General features: G+C 44.8%; 2 protein-coding genes and 1 pseudogene across 7 annotated transcripts in view; 1 reads left to right on the plus strand and 2 right to left on the minus strand.

Annotated features, from left to right (window-relative positions):
* Window positions 1-2748, plus strand: part of si:dkey-174m14.3 (brain-enriched guanylate kinase-associated protein) — a 30562-nt gene extending 27814 nt beyond the window's left edge. For 3 of the 5 annotated variants that reach the window (XM_031837397.1, XM_020496777.2, XM_020496778.2), the window contains exon 6: window positions 124-2747. In XM_031837397.1, the coding sequence (XP_031693257.1) occupies window positions 124-1623 (1500 nt within the window). In that variant the 3' untranslated portion in view covers window positions 1624-2747. Of the gene's footprint in view, window positions 1-123 lie in introns of all 5 variants that reach the window. The other 2 variants (XM_020496774.2, XM_020496773.2) reach the window with 1 other exon arrangement.
* Window positions 2749-4364, minus strand: LOC109900892 (retinol dehydrogenase 14-like; annotated as a pseudogene).
* A 3315-nt stretch (window positions 4365-7679) lies between these two features.
* Window positions 7680-15503, minus strand: LOC109900893 (cysteine-rich protein 2-like). Of its 2 annotated transcripts, XM_020496780.2 has the most exons (8): window positions 15132-15348; window positions 10814-10908; window positions 10202-10259; window positions 9878-10006; window positions 9650-9718; window positions 9181-9275; window positions 8693-8750; window positions 7680-8560 (listed from the first exon to the last, which is right to left on the minus strand). In XM_020496780.2, exons 1-8 carry the CDS (start codon window positions 15172-15174, stop codon window positions 8478-8480), a joined length of 630 nt encoding a protein of 209 aa, XP_020352369.1. In that variant the 5' UTR covers window positions 15175-15348; the 3' UTR covers window positions 7680-8477. The 2 variants fall into 2 exon arrangements, 1 of the variants encoding a protein (XP_020352369.1); XR_004211930.1 differs by having other exon boundaries at window positions 9181-9718; window positions 15132-15503.
* Between the last annotated feature and the right edge of the window lie 63 nt (window positions 15504-15566).

The raw sequence follows: 15566 nt of genomic DNA on the forward strand, positions 1-15566 counted from the left end.
TTGTTGCTAATGTTTGAAAACAATGTTTTTATCTTCCATGAACTTCCATGCACTAATCTCACGGTCTGTCTCTGTATCACCATTATCTATACCTCAGTGTCTCTCTCTCTCTCTATTTCTCAGTTGCCTGCTGAATTCCAGGAACGCGTGACCATGCACATGGAGGGCACACCTCTTTGCCACACTGCCTATGCCGATTCCGTCCCTGCCTCCGTCATCGCCAAGGTGCTGGAGAAGCCCGACGAGGCCTGCAGCGGCAGCCAAGCCTCTAGCTCGCCTAGCCCCCAACCCCAGGACCAAGGCTTTCTCCTGGACACCCTGGACAGAGGTGAGCGCCTTGGCCTCCGGGCAGCATACAAGTCAGACCTGTACAGCAGCGACACAGCTCTGTACTGCCCGGTCGATCAGAACCGTGAGCGCAGGCCAAGCATGGACCTCCATGGCCAGAGAAAGCTGCTCTACGGGCCCCAGAACTCCACAGATAGTAACCCAGAGGAGGGTCCCTTGTTGGGGCTGAGGTCTGGCTTCTCCCAGGAGTGCTTTGCCAAGTTCCCCACCTCTCTGGGCCCCACCTCGGGCAGCTCCTACTCCAGCTTCAGCGGAGGGGGCTCGGACGACAACAAGGGCAACGGCCCACCAAGCAGCACGGCCTCCTCTCCCCACCACCACTCCCTCTACATGGACTGGAGGAATGGGGGAGACTATGAGAGGAAGAGTGACTCCTCCTGGGAGAGGGACAGTCCCGGTGGGGGCGGCTTCGCCAAGGTCCACGCTGTCTTCCAGCAGGCCGGCGGAGCACACCACCAGAACGGCAGCTCGCCTGTCTACAGCCGCACCATGTCCTCGTGCTTCAGCGAGCCCTACGAACCCCTCCCTCCTTCCTCCTCGCCAAGCGTCGTCTATGGAGACAGCCGCCGGGGCAGCACACTGGCGCCCGAGGAGGAGGAGCTGATTGGTCGCTGGAGGCAGCTGAGTGTGGAGGACCTAAGCGCCCACTCATACCACTCGCCCGGCCGGGCCTCGCCCTACAGCTTCTCCGAGCAGCACTTCTCCGTTCGGCCCGCCAAGATCCGCCTGGGACCCCTCTACAGCAGCTTCCAGGAAGGGGCAGACTTCTACCACCAGGCAGGGGTAGGACCCATCATGGAAACCCCAGTGTGCTTCTCCACGCCCAGCCCCCAGTGTAGCCCTGTGGGGGGACTCCGTCAGTCCCATCCGTCCCACAGCCAGCAGGCCCACCAGACCCATCTCTACCGGGGAAAGGAGGACAGCCAGGAGTCAGAGCACAGCCTCTACCACTCAGCAAGCTCCAATGACAGGGAGGGCAGTGTCGGTGTAGCAGGGGCCGGAGTAGGAGGTGGAGGGCAGAACAAGGAGTACGAGGACGTCAGCCCAAACAGCTCCACTGAGTCCCTAAACCAGAGGTCTCTGGAGATGGCTGCCGAGCTGCAGCAGCACTACCAGACCGAGATGCAGCATCCATCGCCCCCCCAGGGCAGTCCACCACCGCCCCCGCTACCACCTTGTCCCCCTCCCCCGCAATACCAAACATTTGGCACGTTAGGACTCTCCAGAAAGGACAGTCTCACCAAAGCCCAGCTGTATGGAACACTTCTGAACTGAGAGAAGAAGGGATTCTCATCCTCTGACTTACTGTTCTTTCTCTTTCTTCATCTCTTTCCCTGGTGGGATGTGAGGTGAGAGGTCTTGGTAGATCCAGCAAAACACATTGATTAGTGTGAGTCTAGCCGTTCAGTTGAAGGACATTCATTTTGATAGGACATTTGGACGATACAGTAGGTTAAGCATGAATTCATCAGATTGTTGCCACAGCTGTGAAAAACTGACAAAAGTGTGGTTCGCATCACTACAATGAACGTGTAAGATTGTCTGGGTCAGGTGAATTGGCAATTTATTACTGTGCCAAATGAGTGAGGAATATAGGAAAAGACTCTGCTACCTTTGGTACATTTGGTACATTTGGTACATAAAATAGTATTTGGAGGTACCAGAGACCACAGTTGCTCCATGTGGATGAAGGAAGTATTTAAAGTAACTGTTGAAATATATAAATATATTTAATTACAACTACAACAATTGAGTGTTCATTTTGTTTGTAGTTGCATTCAAAAGAAAATATAAAACTGATGATTGTAAAGAAATGACTACAATTCAATCAGATGTGGACACCAACACATTGTAAATATGTCTGGTTATTAAGAGCATCTGCAAATCAAAGACAGATAGTTGGAATGTTAAAGAAGACTGTCAAAATTGCACATTGAGATTTGTTTGTCAATCACAGGCTGAATACTGAATACTGTGCTGCATTTCTGCAGAGTAAAATATGTATGACAATGGGGCATGCGTTAAAGTTGCAGCACTAAGAGATGTTTTTAACTCAAAAATAGAGATGCCCCTAGCCTAAACCCGTTTGAGTGCAGCTCCATTGATTCGTTTAGTTTTTGCTTTGACACCATTTTGAAATATCCAGAGCGTTTAAAGAGACCGTTCGAAGTATGTATCATTTTGCTACTGATGGACTTCTTTTGAGATGTAAACATTTGTCTTACCCGTTGATGTTATTTTTGCTCTATAACCCTTGGAGACATTTTCCTGTCCCACTCTACCTCAGATGCCCACACCCCAATCAAGCAACCACAAATCTGTTTCTATCACACAATGATGCATGTTTCTATATTTCTGTTGTGTTTCATTTAACCTAATAAAGCACAAACTACACATGTCGATGCTCCAAGGTTTGCTAAAGTGTTTTAGTGTTGGTGTGTGTGTGTTGGTGTGTGTGCGTGCGTGTGTCCGTGCGTGTGTGTGGACGATAATACTTATGCAATTTGCTAAAAAGATTGCAGAAACAATGTTGTTTTAAAAGCATTCCAATCAAGCTGTCTGCGCACACATGTAGAGAAACTATCTTTGGATTGTCGACTATTTTGTTAACGTATAGCATAAGCCATACCTCCGCATTGACATTCAAAACGCACTCCCCCTCTCACTCACTCGCTCTGAAGCGAAAAGGGAATTACTTGAGAGATTACATCTATCCAGAGGAGAGAGCCACCACAGCATCAACATCGCAACATCATCCAACTGAATCTGAATCTCGTTGTAAACTTAATTGTTCCTGTGCATCCAGTCACAGCAGAAGGCAACGCATTTACAATTCAAACACTTCACGAGACGAAAACTGGATTAGGCAACACAACACAACCAGTCCTCTATTCCTTTTTCCCACCGTCAAATGCACGATGCAGTATGCATGAGCTTAGCTGCCTTAGCATTTATATACAGCTGGTGAACTAGATATCAATTTGCTTGCTTTTCAAACCACTCCGGGGATATTTCGATAGCACTATAACCAAACATGTAAGCACACATTAAAAGCAAATATAACAGTCCACCTTCCCTTTGCTAATCACTACAAGGAATTAGCTCCCCTCCACTTTGATTGTGTGAATTTGTGATTCGGTAAACACTGGTGAAAAAAAGTACAGTATATATAATCTAGTAGGTTCCTATGGGAACTGGTATACTTAGTTACACATTCATGGAACACTGCATGTAGAAATTCTCAATGGATCTTCTCTGTTTCACAGGCACATTGCTCACATTATTAGCACCCTCGGCATGCACACCTCCAATCCCACTCACACTCCATCCACACAATATTTGCACATCTCTCACAGATGCACACACCCACACCAAGGTTAATTAAAAACATCAGGAACTTTGCCTACTGATCCCAGTTCCAATGAAATCCCAAACAGTCTCAATCAATCATCCCCCAATTCACTTGATTCACAGGGAAAAGTATCTCGGATCGTCTCTAGAAGACTGTCTGGATCCCAGGTCTCTTACTGAGACTTGATCCCCAACATGCTTTCACTCAGGTTCCACAGCCTCTTGACCGAGTGATCATCCATTACCTTGGGCATCAGCTCCTCGCAATTAGCGAAGCACTTCCCAACCACTCCCTCCATGTTGGGCGAACACGCTAGGTAGAGCGGCGTCCAAGCGCCCTCCAGTGGGCTCTTGAAGAAGGCCAGCCAGGCCAGGTAGAGGAGAGGTTTTGCCAGGAAGAGGGATGTAGATGTGCCTCCCCAGCCTGGTCCTCACCATGACCGGGGAGAGTGTGTTGACCGTGACGCCCTCGTCTTCCAGCGTCGGGTCAGCTCACGGGAAGATTAGCCAGCTTGCTCTGGCTGTAACAGAACGCTTTGTTGCAGCTGCTCTCACAGGAGTGGTAGTAGAAGTAGAACATGTTATTATCCCTCGAGGGGGAAAATCATCCATAGAAACACAACAGACATTACACAAGGGTTGTATTCATGAGGCACCAAATTGAAGAAAACTGTCTGCAACAGGAAAGGACTAACCTGAACTCTTGTCTCATAAGAAACTTTCGTTTTTTCATTTTCCGTTGCAAACTGGTTTGTGCTAAGGAATACAATATACACAAAACAACTTCAACAGGAAGTCCGGGGCGAGGTGGTTGAGGAGGAAGTGATCCAGGTGGTTGAACCCCAGCTGCATCTCGAAACCCTCCTGTCTTGGTGTAGGGACACTGGTAGATGCCTGCGTTGTAGATGAGCACATCAACTTTTTGTTCTTCCTAATGTGGGGAGACAGAAGGAAAACAGGCATCTACCAGTGTCCCTACACCAAGACAGGAGGGTTTCGAGATGCAGCTGGGGTTCAACCACCTGGATCACTTCCTCCTCAACCACCTCGCCCCGGACTTCCTGTTGAAGTGGACTGTGTCGTGTTGGTCTCTATATATATATCTCTCAATCTATATATTTTGTAATAAACTACAATCATTGCAAGTGATTTCCAGTGAAGGAATTGTGATTAGGATAACTAAACCCTGTACTGAATTTATTTAAACTTAATTGACGTTGTTAGCTTATGTAAACAAATACCAAGCGACTGTGTACACACGTGACTGTTTCAGCACGTTGGACAGCACACCATTGGGCACTTTGAAAGGTTACCTTCATTACTAAACACTGGAGTTTGTGCAGCTTCCCGGCAAAGGCTTTCACTATGCCACTGTTCGTTCAGGTCAAAATTACCGTCTTTCCCCCCATCATATCTGCCGGGTACTGGAGCAACTGTACCAAATTCTTCCAGGAGAAAACATTCGGAAACAATTAGCAATATTTCACCACCGACAACAGCTGCCACAAGAATCGCAGCTGACATTACAGCGAGGACTTTAGGTTTCACTTACAAAATATAGATGCATGAGCTAGAGAAGAACTACAACACCCACAAGTTTTTGCGGTGTTTTCGCATGGCCATATTCTCGTGACACCTTGCTAAATAAGAAATAGTCGCACCCTGCTGGTAGACAATGGTCTGTATTTGTATTTATTATGGATCCCCATGGCAGCAGCTACTCTTCCTGGGGTCCAGCAAAATGAAAGCAGTTATACAATTTAAAAAACATTACAGTGCATTTCACAACAGATTTCACAACACATTAAGTGTGTGCCCTCAAGCCACTAGTGTACTACCACATATCTACAACACAAAATCCACGTGTACATGTGTGTATAGTACATGTTATCATGTGTGTATGCATGTGTCTATGCCTGTGTGTGTCTCTTCACAGTCCCCACTGTTCCATAAGGTGTATTTTTATCTTATCTATTTTTTTTATTACATTTTTTTTTTTTTAATCTAATTTTACTGCTTGCATGAGTTACTTGATGTGGAATAGAGTTCCATGTAGTCAGGGCTCTATGTTGTTCTGTGTGCCTCCCATAGTCTGTTCTGGACTTGGGGACTGTGAAGAAACTTCTGGTGGCATGTCTTGTAGGTAATTCATGGGTGTCTCAGTGCATTCAACATGTCAATACTTCTCACAAATACAAGTAGTGATGAAGTCAATCTCTCCTCTACTTTGAGCCACTACTCCCTTCACAGAACTGCGCAAACGGACTCTAACCAGAATAGAAAGAGGAGTGGTAGGCCCCGGTGCCAACTGAGCAAGAGGACAAGTACATTAGAGAGTCACTGTTGACATTGAGACTGGTGTTTTGTGGGTACTATTTAATGAAGCTGCCAGTTGAGGATTTGTGAGGCATCTGTTTCTCTAACTAGACACTCTAATGTACTTGTCCTCTTGCTCAGTTGTGCACCGGGGCCTCCCACTCTTCTTTCTATTCTGGTTAGAGCCAGTTTGCACTGTTCTGTGAAGGGCGTAGTACACAGTGTTTTACGAGATCTTACATTTCTTGGCAATTTCTCGCATGGAATAGCCTTCATTTCTCAAAACAAGAAGAGACTGGCGAGTTACGGAAGAATGTTCTTTGTTTCTGGCCATTTTGAGCCTTTAGTCAAACCCACAAATGCTGATGCTCCAGGTACTCAACTAGTCTAAAGAAGGCAAGTTTTACTGCTTCTTTAATCAGAACAAGATGTGCTAACATAATTGCAAAAGCGTTTTCTAATGATCAATTATCCTTTTAAAATGATGACCTTGGATTAGCTAACAGTGTGCCATTGGAACACAGGAGTGATGGTTGCTGATAATGGGCCTCTGTACGCCTATGTAAATATTCCATGAAAAATCTGCCGTTTCCAACTACAATAGTCATTTACAACATTAACAATGTCTACACTGTATTTCTGATCAATTTGATGTTATTTTAATGGACAAAAAATTTGCTTTTCTTTCAAAAACAAGGACATTTCGAAGTGACCTCAAACTTTTGAATGGTAGTGTACATTAGCTCAACCATCCCAAGTGGGACCCACCATTCATGTAGAGGCTGGGTTCTGTTAGACAGGTGACTCTCAATCCACAGTATAGCAGGGGATGTAAAGCCATAACACATATGTTTTTCCAGCAGCAGATTATGATCGATAATGTCAAAAGCTGCACGGAATTCTTACAAAACAGCTCCCACAATCTTTTTATTATCAATTTCTCTCAGACAATCATCAGTAATTTGTGTAAGTGCCATACATGTTGAAAGCCCTTCCCTATAAGTCTACTGAAAATCTGTTGTTAATGTGTTTACTGTGAAATAGCGTTGTCATTTTTCCCCAAAGTTTACTAAGGGTTGGTAACAGGCTGATTGGTCGGTTGTTTGAGCCAGTAAAGAGTGCTTTGCTATTCTTCGGTAGCGGAATGACTTTTGCTTCCCTCCAGGCCTGAGGGCACAAACTTTCCTGGAGGCTTAGATTGAACAGATGGCAACTAGTAAAGGCAATATCGTCCGCTATCATCCTCAGTGAATGTTCACCCACGTTATCAGACCCGAGTGGCTTGTCATTGTTGATAGACAACAATCTTTGCTTCTCCTCTTCCACACTCACTTTACGGAATTCGACATTTCAATGCTTGTCATGCCTAAGTTTGCTAACATTGCCAATGAAAAAAACATTAAAGTAGTTGGCAATATCAGTGGGTTTGTTGATGAGTGAGCCATCTGATTCAATCAATGATGGGGCTGAGTTTGCCTTTTTGCCCTACATTTCATTTAAGGTGCTCCAAAGCTTTTTACTATAATTCTTTATATCAGATATCTTTGCTAATCTTTATATAATTTATCTTTGTCTGAGTTGTAGCCTACACTGTAATAACTACCAATATGTAACAGGTTCCTGTAAATAACCCTTTACACTTTTCCCCAAATAAGACACAAAACAACTTTTCATGTTCTTACAACTTTATTGTAGAAAATATCTGATGACCCACTTTCTTAAGTAACACACCTTTGATGCACAACCAACAGCAATAGGCTAACAATAATGCACATTCCTAGGATGCTCTATCTATTCTGTTTCTACACTATCACCCCGTTCTCCTAGACGCAGGGTGAACTTGGCAAGAACATACTGAATAGGCCTATAGCAGAAAGCTTGGAAATCATCATGCCAGTTGTGTATGCCATGTATTTGTAGGTGCACAGATAAATGACATTATTTTCAGGGAATTAATAAAAGCAGGCCTACCACCCCCTCATCTTTCCCTCACTAGGTCTGTGCTGTACTGTGTAGAGTCAAACCATAGGGTGGCTTTCATTTAATACACATTGTACTGTACAGCTTACACACACTTCTGCTGATTTGGCATCTTGGAGAGACATGAACAACGAGGAAGGGGACATCGATGAACCTACTGTACATTTCACAGGGGAGATGTTCGCCAAAAAAAGATTCATTGCAATACAAAAAGTAGAGGTATAAATAATCTAGAAACACAACTGAACATTCTAAATATCCATTCTTGTGAGTTAAGCCTACAACATGTACTATTTGACACTTGCTTTCTGTACATGCTGAATAACCTAATGGAGAAGCAGAGTAGAAAGTGTAGGGACAGGTTGGAAATACAGATATACTCAGCCTATCTAAGAATGGGGATAGTAACAAGGCATGAGGTGAGAGAGCCAATGCTGAAGAGGTCTGGCTGGAGGAGGAGGTGGTGGGGGATAAGGGTAGACTCAAGGCTGGGCCTCAGTCTCTGCCTCTGCCTCAGTGCTGGGTTCATCGTAGATGTAGCTCCCAACACCTCCAGTGTTCACACCTGGAATGGAACAATGGACATCTGACTATGGTGATATCTATGAAATATCATAATACATGTAAAGCATAGCAATAGGGTGGTTGGTCTTTCAATTGGTTAAGAGGAAGAAAGTCTTGGGTGAGTATAGCATACCTTTGGGCCCAAACAGGGTGGCATAACACGGTTTGTGGCAGTAGGGCTGCCCATCATGCTGAAACAGAATGGAATTCATATAATTTACTGTACCCAGACAGTTCCTGCCACATGCAATATAATTATATAATTACTAGAACTGCACTACGTTACACTCCCACTGTAAATTGTACATTTTATAAGTATATTCTTAGTATATTCTCTGTACATTTTCAACTGTAAATGTGCATACTCTCTTATCATGTGTAACTGTTCTTTGTTTATTGTATTTATATTGTATGTACTGTATGTAGATTATGTGTTGTCTGTCTATCACTAGCAGCACCTTCTCACTAAGTCAAATTCCGAGTATGTGGAAAATGTCATTCAGATTCAGAGAGCACAGACACGGCATCTACTTAAATCTTTCTATTTTCTCTCCTTTCACCACTCCCCACATCTCCCTCGTCCCTACCCCTTCTCCCTTCTCCCTGTTTTCTGTCTCTCACCTCTGCGTGGCTTCCAGGGGCCAGGGTCTTGCAGCATCTCTCACAGCGCAGACAGGGTCGATGCCAGTCCTTCCCCAGGGACGTTACCTTCTCAGCTGCACACACAAGCACACACGGAAGCGCACGCACACACAATATCAGGCATATCACCATGGAAACAACATTCCTCTAGTACAGTTGCCAGCCACCATGTGCATTGTAGACACACACTCACATACACATATACATACACATATACATACACAGATATATGATACACAGATGCATACACAGATACATGATACATACAGATACACAAATTCTTCAAAGTAACCACCCTTTGCCTTGATGACAGCGTTGCTCACTCTTGGCCTTCTCTCAACCAGCTTCATGAGGAATGCTTTTCCAACAGTCTTGAAGGAGTTCCCACATATGCTGATCACTTGTTGGCTTCTTTTCATAACAGGCTTACTTAACATAACAGGCTTACCGAAATACACTGTCTTGCTGCATCTTGGACATTTACTGGGCTCTCCAGAAAAAGTGGAGAAGCTTGCGGCTGTGTCAGAAAGAGATGGAGGAGAACAGGACTGTTACACAACCAGTGGTCAAAATACACTGAATACCCTCTCCATATGGGATAACACATGACAGTAGCTCTATCCTTCTTTTTTGAGTTTGTCCTCTTTTTCATTTTTCTTTCTGTCATGTTCCTTACCCTTCACTGGGCCTCTGGCGTGAGCTTTCTTCTCCTCGAGTTTGGCCCCTGTTTCCGTGGAAACGCTGGCAGGGGTATCGTTAACGGGAGCCTCATAGACGTAAGAGCCAGCACCTCCTATGTTCACACCTACAGAGAGAGAGAGAGAGAGAGAGAGGCTTTATTGCATACTTTGCGAGCACATTACCCAAAGCAGTTTCCTTTTATGAGACTCTGGAGAAGTATAAATTAGGCCTATCTTAAGGGCTCACTGTAATTAAACATTTTATTAGCACATAAGCACAAAACAAAATAATGGCTGACGATAAAGTTGATGTATTTCACCTTTTGGTCCAAAGAGGGCAGCATAGCATGGCTTGTGGCAGTAGGGTGTTCCATCATGCTGTGAACAGAAGGAAGGACAACAGCAAAAGTATCTGGGAACAAACACATTGGACTGTGTTGGGCTTCATTTTGGTATTAAACTCAAGTCCAAAAAATACCCCTATAACATATTGATGTCCATTCCAGCATTGAGGGCTGCATGACTGACTTGAGTTTAAAATGGCTGACGTAGCTTTGGAGGGATCTTTGGATCTTTTAAACAAACATGCCACAAATAAGAGAGGAACCCAATGGATTTCAGATTGCACTGTACACTACACGTAAAACCATATCCTTTAGTAGCCTGTATTAACCTCAATAGAAGCCAATCCCATCTGTTCGTAACTGGCCTAGCCTCCTGTACAGTACTGTACAGTGCCCATATTGATGAATAGGCTCTGCCAGAATGCTGATACTCGCCCCATGAGGCCCTAACCCTCTCTAACCCTCCCAGAGATCTATGGTAACAGAGCCAAAAATGTCTGCACAGTTACTCCTCTCTATTGTACACAAAGCCCCCTGTGGTTGTCCCCTGACTGTCTCTGTGTGGGGTAAGCTACCGACTCCTCTTACTTCAGCATGGCCCCCTGGGTTCAGGGTCTTGTTGCAGCGCTCACATTTCAGACAGAACTTGTGCCAGTCTTTCCCCAGGGATGTCACCTTCTCAGCTGGGGGGAGGAGAGACAGAGAGGGGGGGGGGGGGGTGCTACATTACTGTAGAGGAAAGGGACATGTTGTGGTTGCATTCACATATGTAGATGTCAACTGAGTATGAGATGCTACAGAGTGAGCTAGTTCGGTAGGGAAGGACATTTCTCTGGCGGTTGGATTGGATTGGATTGGTTAGTCATTCATTTCTTTATCAACCTAAACCCCACCCTGTCCATTGCCTTCTGAACGGAAGTCTGGTTATCTCTGTTGTACAGAGGAGTAGATTCTCTTTCATGTTGATGATCATGTTATATTGATTCCACCATTTTCTCCAGTCTGTGCCAGACTTTCCCATAGCATGAGTCACCACTGTAATTCAAAAGCCTGTTTCATATCTCAAATCCCAAAGCCTCTGCCCCACTTCTGTCCGTTCCGCCTGGCCATCATTCTGCCAGACACACACATGCCCACACGCACACATTGGCACGCATGCACAGTCACAATCTGCCTGCAAATTAGACTACAGTAAGAGAGGAGACAATATGTTGCAAATGCTTCCTGTCCAATGTCTAATGCCTGTCCCTGGTTGCTGTGGGATTGCAAGGAGAGAGAGAGAGGACATAGAACAAGCTACTCAATGAGGCTTTTATCTCTAACCTCTGTTAGATATAGCCCAGAATCCCGAGGCAGGCCACATGCCTCTGGCACACCCAGATATCCCATGCTTTTTAGACTGGCGACCTGTCACTAATGCAAGATACAGTTAAGTGGGAGGCAGTGACCACATAGTCACCTCGGCAGACAGACAATAGCCACTTTTCTTTGAGAGTCATGAGAGTCTGTCCCTGCAGGGTGTTCTCTCCCTCTCTCTCTCTGTCGGTCTCTCTCTTTCTCTCTCTCTCTTGTTCTCCCTCTTTACATTTGCATGCATGGATGGCATACAAGCATGCACACAAACACACACACACACACACACACACACACACACACACACACACCCACACACACACACACACACACACACACACACACACACACACACACACACACACACACACACACACACACACACACACACACACACAGAGAGAGTAAATGAGAAAGAGATAAAGACAGTGAGAAAGAAAGAGGGAAGGCTGTGGGGGTTGTTCAGTCTAAATAATGAAGGTTGATTAAGGGTATTATGTTTCCCCTTGTGTACAATATGTGACTATGTCTCATCCTGTATCTGTTGATGAGATCAATCCAGTGGCAGTGTGGGAGCAGGACTCTATGGCAGGATCCCGAATGACATCCTACACAAAAGGGTTCCTTGGATGTCCCCATAGGAGAACCCTTTTTGGTTCCAGGTAGAACCCTTTTCGGTTCCAGGTAGAGCCCTTCTGGGTTCTGCAAAAAACTCTGTGAAAAGGGTTCTACCTGAAACCCAAAAGGGTTCTACCTGGAACTAAAAAGGGTTCTCCAAAGGGTTATTCTATGGGGACAGCCGAATAACCCTTTTAGGTTCTAGATAGCACCTTTTTTTCAAGGAGTGTATTCCTTATTTAGTGCACCACATAGGCAACAGGGTACCATTGGAGGCACAGCCTATGACTCTGACAGTCAGGGAGGACAGAGGATTGTTATCAGCTTTCATGGACAGGAACAGCAAGTAAATGACACATGAAGTCAGTACAGTTTCAGAGATATGGCTGACGACGATTACGCAATGGCCCAGATTAGAGTGTTGAAATGAGAGAGAGGAGATCTTGCGGGGGCCGAATCAAAGACTCGGAGTTACGCAACGTACATCAAACATCATCTAAACACCTGAGGCAAAAGGACTCAGAGAGAATCTGCAGGATTTCATAATGAGAGTGGGAGTCGAGAAGTGAACACTGCAGATATAGCAGCACTCAATGGTAGCATCAAAGCAGACACTGACTTAAGAGATGAGGAGCCTAAGGGGGCACCGTGTGATTATGTGAATAAACACAGAGAGTGGCATTGCCCTCTTTATTGGTGACACGCTACCAACGAACGGGTCAGAGGGACATTCCATAAGGGAAAGGATTAAGATAATGGACAGTAAGCAGATTTCAAGTACTATCTGGTATTCAGGCATTCATTTATTACCAGATAGAAAGCCCAAGACATTGCCCATTCTGGGCTAATTAGGTAAGAAGAAATAGATGCTTCAAGATGAAGGAAAAGTGTTGCGAGGAGGTTTCCAGAGGTTTTTTTCTGATGCACTGCCGATGACTATCATAGACCCACACTTACTGTTTTTAACTCATGAAAAAGAGTGTAAAATAGTCTAAGAAGACCTATCAAAACAATCTCTTTCTTTCATTTTTTTTATTTTTACTATGGTGCATAGGGACCTAATTTTTACAGGGGAGTGGGAAATAAATAACAGAGACTAGATTGAATCATGTATATTTCAACATATAGTAGGCCAGGTCTGGTAGGCCATATGAGAGAACATGTTGAATCGGCTTGTCGTTTACAGTGTCTCGGGACTCACACGCACACTCTGCCATAGGTTTTGTTGGGCAGCTGGCTAGCACGAGGCTCCACTCCATTTCCGTCTTTGGAAGCTGTCCATGCCAGTTAGTTCTGAAATCGGAATGCTTACTGTTCTCCAGAGCTACACTATATATACACAAAAGTATGTGGACACCCCTTCAAATTAGTGGATTCTGTTATTTCAGTGGAAGCAGTGGAAACGGAGCAGTGGAAGCTCACTCTCTGGAGTGATGAATCACGCTTCACCATCTGGCAGTCTGAAGGATGAATCTGGGTTTGGGGGATGCCAGGAGAACACTACCTGCCCCAATGCGTAGTGTCAACTGTAAAGCTTGGTGGAGGAGGAATAATGGTCCGGGGCTGTTTTTCAGGGTTCGGGCCCCTTAGTTCCAGTGTACGGAAATCTTAATCCTACAGCATACAATGATATTCTAAACAATTCTGTGCTTCCAACTTTGTGGCAACAGTTTGGGGAAGGCCCTTTCCTGTTTTAGCATGACAATGCCACCGCGCACAAAACGAGATCCATACAGAAATGTTTTTTCGAGATCAGTGTGGAAGAACTTGACTGGCCTGCACAGAGCCCTGACCTCAACCCCATCGATCACCTTTGGGATGAATTGGAACACCGACGGCGAGCTATGCCTAATCGCCAAACATCAGTGCCTGACCTCACAAATGCTCTAGTGGCTGAATTTAAGCAAGTCCCCGCAGCAATGTTCCAACATCTAGTGGAAAGCCTTCCCAGAATGGGGGTTGTTATAGCAGCAAAGGGGGAACCAACTCCCTATTAATGCCCATGATTTTGGAATGAGATTTTCGACAAGCAGGCATCCACATACTTAATCATGTAGTGTAGGCCAGAGCAAAGTCAATGGAACAAATTAATTATTTATATGGAAGGTAGGGCCTATCTTTCAGCGCAACAACATGCCTAATTAATTGGTTTAGCTCAATCTGATTATTGTGCCAAGCAGCTAGGCTGGCTATCTCAATTATTTTTAAACCATGAACACATTCCCTGAATAGGCCTACTGTAAATAGGAGAAATGTATTACTTTTAAATCCATCTAATAGCCATCAATGGGAAAGGCTGCTTATGTCATTAATCTGGGGACAGATGTTTTCACTTTAGGCTATATCCCTCCAAAACCCAATTGATCAGTTGCAGGTTAGCGATGTGCGCTGAAAGTAGACTTGGCCCTCACCCGTCTGCAGGGCGTTGTATTGGCCTGATATTACGAAGGTTTTCACTGTTCTGATCGATGTATAGACTAGCCAATACTCGTGGGAGGTAGGTTTCCCATATGTCCTGATGAAGGAAGAAATGATCCCACCTCCTTGCATGGCTTAAAGCAGATGTAGGCTATACCACACATCACTTCCGAAGTCATGTACAGTCAGGGACCTGGGCCTAATTGGTTGAGGCTATATAGGCACGCTAGGCTGACGCCGCAGACCCATACCTAAAGTAAATAACCTACTGGTTCTAATAAAATAGATCAAAGGCAGTACAATTTCCAATTAGGTCTTCCCCAATCTGTAGGGTGATATTGTCTAGGTTTACTGTATAATTATAATGTGACAGTGGGCTTATATTTTAGTAAACAATAGCTGTAACGGTGTCTACAATAGCCTAAGTAATTAGGCCTACATAGCTCACTCGGGGGGGCTTTCACACACTACAGACATGGGACGATAGGCTATATGATCATATGAAAAATGCACTTACCAAAATAAACCGTCTTGTCGCATTTAGGACATTTCGATGCCATGTTCCATATATTCTGGACTAATGCCTGGAGACGAGAGAATTTGATATCCTTTTTCTTTTTTAAATTAGCAATTTGAATCGACGATTTCCCCCCTAGATTGTATTGATGGGCAAGTGGAAATAGCAGGCTGCATCCCCATACGTTATTCTGCTAAATTTACATAGCCCCTCCTCTATGATGACGTGTGAGCTGCTGATTCTGGCCTCGTCCCAATACTGTAAAATGGCTCCTTTGGCTACTGCACAGCAGACTAGAACCTAATCCATAAGGACAGAGATTTAACATAAACGTTATACATATTTAAACCAAAATATACCCAATAGCAGCAGTATAACTGTGGTTGTTTCTTATTTGGGAGCCAACTTGAATTGTGGCATCACAGCAGGCTATTG

The sequence above is a fragment of the Oncorhynchus kisutch genome, linkage group LG12 (assembly GCF_002021735.2).
Source record: "Oncorhynchus kisutch isolate 150728-3 linkage group LG12, Okis_V2, whole genome shotgun sequence".
NCBI classification, from domain to species: Eukaryota; Metazoa; Chordata; class Actinopteri; order Salmoniformes; family Salmonidae; genus Oncorhynchus; species Oncorhynchus kisutch.

What these genes read in the sequence shown, in the direction of transcription:
- LOC109900893 (XM_020496780.2), bottom strand. Translation starts at nt 15,174, where the DNA reads ATGGCATCGAAATGTCCTAAATGCGACAAGACGGTTTATTTTG. An exon ending in CAGCAAGACAGTGTATTTCG is followed by an intron (nt 9,276 to 9,649) that starts GTAAGCCTGTTA and finishes TTGTGTGTGCAG; the next exon opens with CTGAGAAGGTAACGTCCCTG. An exon ending in CCCCTGGAAGCCACGCAGAG is followed by an intron (nt 8,751 to 9,180) that starts GTGAGAGACAGA and finishes ATTCTGTTTCAG; the next exon opens with CATGATGGGCAGCCCTACTG.